Source organism: Lolium perenne, chromosome 6 (genome assembly GCF_019359855.2).
Source record: "Lolium perenne isolate Kyuss_39 chromosome 6, Kyuss_2.0, whole genome shotgun sequence".
Classification (NCBI taxonomy): Eukaryota; Viridiplantae; Streptophyta; class Magnoliopsida; order Poales; family Poaceae; genus Lolium; species Lolium perenne.
The window spans coordinates 101,645,627-101,651,172 of NC_067249.2; the positions used below are offsets into that span (position 1 = coordinate 101,645,627).

Sequence of the window (5,546 nt, forward strand, 5' to 3'; positions counted from 1 at the left end):
ATGTTTTGACAAAATAAAATTATTTTAGAAAACCTACTTATTTTGTTTTCCTCTTATATGGTGTGTAAATCCCTCCCTGTTGTTTCTTCATAATTAATAAAACCCAAAACCAAATGTTGAGGACAATTTTATTAAACGTTTCAAATCCAAAATTCAGTTTTCGAAAAATGTTTGCAAGTTCTTGTCCTCTCCTTTCTTTCTTCATCGTTCTGCATCCTTTCTTCCATTCTTTAATTCTTGCTATTTGGCAAATTCCATAAAATATCTAAAAGAGCTGCATATCTCAATTCTGGCCTTCTTTCTGCCTTCGGTCCATTCTCCTTCTCTTCGTTTCATGCCAAGCCAGCCCACCTTCCCTTTCTTTATGCCCACCGATCCCAGTACAAAGAAGCCCAACAAGCACCTCTTCTATATTGTTCTTCTTCAACCTGTACGGCACGCATCTGAGCGGAGCCACGTACTCCACCTGATGGATGGGACGGACGTCCTTGCCGCTGCCAGCTCTATAAATCCCCTTGCAGCCTAGCTCAGAACCCTAGCTTCTTTCCCTCCCGCCGCCGCTCTCTGCCTCCTCTCTTTTCTTTGTTGTCTCCCTCGCTTCGCGAGCTCGCCACGCACACCGGTATCTCCGCTCCGTCTGGGATGGCCGCGACACCGTCGGCAAGCACAGCTTCGTCGAGCTGCGCCTTCGTCTCTGCCGTGTTCTACTCCGACCAGCACCGGTTCCCGCTTCCTCGCTCACGTCCTCCTTTTCCCTGCGCACGTTCTTCTCCGTCAACACCACGCAGCAGCATGCACGTCTTCGTCCCCGCCCATGCGCGCACACCGTCCGGCCTCCGCTGCTCGTTCCCGTCGCTGCTCGCGGCCGCGCGCCGTCAAGGTCGTCTCCGACATACACGAACCCGTCGACAAGAACTGCGTCCTCGTCCGTGTCCTCCACCTCCCCGAGCTCTTCTTTGGCCTCCACCGCGCCTTGCCGTCTCCGACGTCCAGCAGCCAAGAAGGACTGCGCGTGCTGCAGCTCATGGCCGGCACATGCACGCGTGCGCCGACCTCCTCTTTGTCCTCGTCTTCTTCACGGAGCAGGCAGCACCAAGGCCAGCTCGCCAAGATCTCCATCTGCACGTCGTCGACTACCCCGGCCACCTTTCTTCTCCAACGCCGGCAGCTCCACTGCCTCCCTTCCCTCGTCGACGAGCACCACCAGGGTGAGCACATCCCCTCTCCTCTCCCCAGCATGCCTCAACCTCTCTTCATCGTCGAACGGCAGCACGAGATCGATTTGAAAACGAAAACGAAAACGTGCAGTTTTGATCTGTTTCACGGTGGCCACTTTCGACACAGATCCTCGCCGGCACAATCCATCTCAGAACTAGCTTCTTGTTTCTCTAGATGCACCACATCACCAGCTATCTACTGGTTTTTGAATCATCCAAAACGGAGCAGTATCGGCGTCGTCATCGTGTTCCAAAGTTCGGTCCAGAAACTGTTTTCAGTTTTCAGTTCAGTGTCGCTGTTTCGATGTCCCGTTTTGCGGCAAGTTTTTCCGCCGTTTCTGTGCACCGTTTCCACCCAACCACCTCCATTCGAATCTTGGCAGATCCTTCTTGCTCAACCTGTTTTGTTTCACTCAAAACGGTGCCCATATTCGTTGTGGCTGAAGCTTTAATATCTGTGCAGATTCGCGTCTACAGGAAATCGCAAGTGTCATTCTTTCAGTTACAAGTGTCGTGGTCTTCAGCAAGCTTCAGTTAACTCGCGTCTATACTATACGTTGTCAGCATTCTGTATACCATCAAATCCGATACACCAGCCCACTGGCACCATCCCTGTTCTTTGATCCGAGCGGCCTGAGTTCGAAAGCCAAACTTTTTGCATCTGCCTCGCTGGCGCCTACGTGGCGTGGAGTCCCACCTGTCTGTGTCTCTGTCTAGCTCCAGCTCGGTATATACCACCTTTTCCTTTTCTCTGTTTTAACTAAAATCCCAGAAAATGCTTTTATCTTGCAAAAATCATATCTTCTAAACCGTAACTCAAAATAAAACATGTTATACATGAAAATTGATCAGAAAAATGAGAGAAACATGAATATGACATCCATACATCTATTTGCATCTTGCATCATGTCGAGCCGTGATAGTTTGTGCATTTCACCTCACATATATGCGGAGTATTTCGGATTTCCAACTAGGGATTTCCCCGCTCCGTTTAATATTGAAGTACCACACCCCTGCCATGTCTTGCCATGCTAATCAACACTTAAATTTGCCGGTAGAAAATGCAACTTCAACCTAATTTGCTTGTCCGGGGTTCCGACTCCGATTAAATTGGATAAGTTGCATCGCCGCATCATATTTTCCATGTCATGCATATCATCTTGATCATGCTGGTTCTTCTTCCGTAGTAGTAAGACTTGCACCCGTTGTTTGTCCAGCATTTGCTTCTTCTCGGATAGGATCACGAAGTGGTGTGGTGAGATACGACAAGTTCTCCGGATGTCCCTCGACAAGCTTTAACAGGCAAGCATTTCCCCTATACTCCTGTCCCTGCAGGAGTCGCTCACCTATTTTATTTTGCCTTCTCCCTCATGCTATCCTTAAGTTGCGTTCTTGTCACGTGTCCCTTCCACTTGTTACCTCAAGCAGCCCATATTGCCACCACCACCTCCTACGGCTATTGTTTGGTTATCGAGTCTGCCTTGCGAGTCGTAGTGCATGCTAGTGCTGTTTATATATCGTATCATTATTGTTATCTTATCGGGTTATATGTTGGGAAGAATCATGGTTACTTTAGTTGTTGATAATTGTTTAGCGGAGGCATCGGTGAGTCAGCTGCTCGTTTTGTGACGGCTCACTTGTGTTTCCTAAATATCTTAGGACCCGAGTTCTTGTTATCGGTTCCGAGACTGAGCGCTCTAACCACACGTGGGTATGCTTACCGGGTCTCCCCTCGACCACTGCCGGAATCTACAACTTTGTCCAGTGGCCACAACTAGTTTGAATGTTTGTTTGTTTCTCCCGGGCGTGCAAGCATGTTTCTTTGTGGTCAGATGATATGATGTTACTTTTGGGGAAGCCATGTTGCCTTGTAACCCCGTTGTCTCTTGCACGCTCGTAGGATGCGGTACGTATTGTTAAGAGGTCATCCTCTAGTGGGCTCTGATCCTCTTAGCCGTAGACGCAAACAACTAAGTCCGCTTCGGAGCACGGCCGGACTTCGATACGGGTTCAACTTGGTTAGGTGGCTTCTTGGACATTGTTGTAGTGAAGGAGAGTGCGTGTCGTGATATCCACCTGTCGTAAGTGGGTTGAGCGTGCGTGTGGGCACATTTGGGCACCCCTGCAGGGTTACAATCTTATCGATAAGCCGCGTCCGCGGTTATGGACGACTTGGAGTTGTATGACTCGACCATAGACAACTTACACCTGTTGTTTCAATACTAATAACTTGCATAGTAAGATAGAACAACTTAAATAATAATTGGTTAAAACATGACAACCGAGTGAGTGCCTTTGTAAGTACTTCCTTGCGAGGGGGGGACACATCGGCTGTGTTATGTTTGCAGAGTATAAAACTGTTAGTTTATGCGCTCTCTCATCTCCTCTGATTAGACGAATGTTGTAGAGTGTCTCTATAGGTTTTTTAGTGCTTGCGCGTTGCCGCTTAACCCCACCATATTGCCTATGACGCGCCTCTTGCGTCCTCTAAGTCCCCTGCGTGCCTCAAGTACAAAGGACGACTGGTTGACGAATGCTTATACGTCTTGAAGCCTTGTTAAGTACGAACCCGTACTTATTGCTGCTTCTACGGGATATAACCGGGCAGGTATGAAGATATGTTCGATGAAGACGACGTTAGCAAGGTTACCCTTCCGGCTTGGCCTGGGCAGGGTTATGGACGCCACTGGTTATCTTCAGGACTCTTAGTCCAACTTGTATCTTGTCCGTACTCGGACGCATTTGATCTTCTGTATGAATTGGATCTTTGTATGTATCTATTTGTGCCTTGACTCGTTGGAGTCGTTGTTGTAATGTATGTATCTTGTGGGCTCTATTGTAATCCTGTTGTAATGTTACCGCTCGTGTTAATTCCTCTGGCATCACGTGTGTGATTTGTCGCGCACGTCGTGTCGGAGGGCGTCTCTGAATCGATATCATGCGGATTTCGGCGGGATCGCTGGAATCCTCAGGATACCGGTTCCGGGGCGTCACACGAACCCCCTCCAGTATTAAGTTGCTAACAACAGACAATTGCATTAAGTATTGCGCGTAATGTAATCAGTAACTACATCCTCGAACATAGCACCAATGTTTTATCCCTAGTGGCAACAGCACATCCATAATCTTAGAGATTTCTCACTTCCTGCATTCACGGAGACATGAACCCACTATCGAGCATAAATACTCCCTCTTGGAGTTACAAGCATCTACTTGGCCAGAGCATCTACTAGTAACGGAGAGCATGCAAGATCATAAACAACACATAGACATGAATTGATAATCAACATAACATAGTATTCTCTATTCATCGGATCCCAACAAACGCAACATATAGAATTACAGATAGATGATCTTGATCATGTTAGGCAGCTCACAAGATCCGACAATTAAGCACAATGGGGAGAAGACAACCATCTAGCTACTGCTATGGACCCATAGTCCAGGGGTAGACTACTCACACATCACTCCGGAGGCGACCATGGCGGCGTAGAGTCCTCCGGGAGATGATTCCCCTCTCCGGCAGGGTGCCGGAGGCGATCTCCTGAATCCCCCGAGATGGGATTAGCGGCGGCGGCGTCTCTGGAAGGTTTTCCGTATCGTGGCTCTCGCATCGGGGGTTTCGCGACGAAGGCTATTTGTAGGCGGAAGGGCGGGTCAGTGGGGCCACACGAGGGCCCCACACTGGTGTCGGCGCGGCCAAGGCTTGGGCCGCGCCGCCCTAGGGTGTGGCCACCTCGTGGCCCCACTTCGTCTCCTCTTCGGTCTTCTGGAAGCTTCGTGGCAAAATAGGACCCTGGGCGTTGATTTCGTCCAATTCCGAGAATATTTCTTTACTAGGATTTCTGAAACCAAAAACAAAGCAGAAAACAAAGAATCGGCACTTCGGCATCTTGTTAATAGGTTAGTTCCAGAAAATGCACGAATATGACATAAAGTGTGCATAAAACATGTAGATAACATCAATAATGTGGCATGGAACATAAGAAATTATCGATACGTCAGAGACGTATCAGACGTCGCCGCCCGAGAGAACCCATCCATGCTGACAGAGTATTTCGTGGCTAATGAGAAGCACGCATGGGCTCGAGATATTCTTTACAAAGATTTTCCGAGTAGTTTCACATGGCAACCAGCAAAATACTGGAGAAAAGGGGACAAGGGTCAACAAGTAGGCCGGATCGTGTCAGCCCATCCTGCTGAGGGGGATCGGTACTTTCTGAGGGTGCTGCTAAATCACGTACCAGGCTCAAAGTCTTTCGAAGATCTGAAAACAGTCGACGGTGTGCTATGTGATAACTTTCGTGCTGCCGCCGAGAGGAGGGGTCT

At 48.7% G+C, this 5,546-nt stretch overlaps 1 protein-coding gene across 1 annotated transcript; it reads left to right on the forward strand.

The window, feature by feature from the left end:
- The first annotated feature begins 566 nt into the window (after positions 1-566).
- On the forward strand, positions 567-4,216 carry LOC127307435 (uncharacterized). Its single transcript, XM_071821976.1, has 3 exons — positions 567-1,208; positions 2,435-2,519; positions 3,826-4,216. Exons 1-3 carry the CDS (start codon positions 815-817, stop codon positions 4,007-4,009), a joined length of 663 nt encoding a protein of 220 aa, XP_071678077.1. The 5' UTR covers positions 567-814; the 3' UTR covers positions 4,010-4,216.
- The last annotated feature ends 1,330 nt before the right edge of the window (positions 4,217-5,546 follow it).

Excerpts from the sequence above, each read along its gene's own strand:
- LOC127307435 (XM_071821976.1), top strand. The coding sequence starts at position 815 with ATGCGCGCACACCGTCCGGCCTCCGCTGCTCGTTCCCGTCGCTGCTCG. Across the intron at positions 1,209-2,434 it reads CGTCGACGAGCACCACCAGG|CATTTGCTTCTTCTCGGATA; the intron begins GTGAGCACATCC and ends TTGTTTGTCCAG. Across the intron at positions 2,520-3,825 it reads CCCTCGACAAGCTTTAACAG|GTATGAAGATATGTTCGATG; the intron begins GCAAGCATTTCC and ends ATAACCGGGCAG.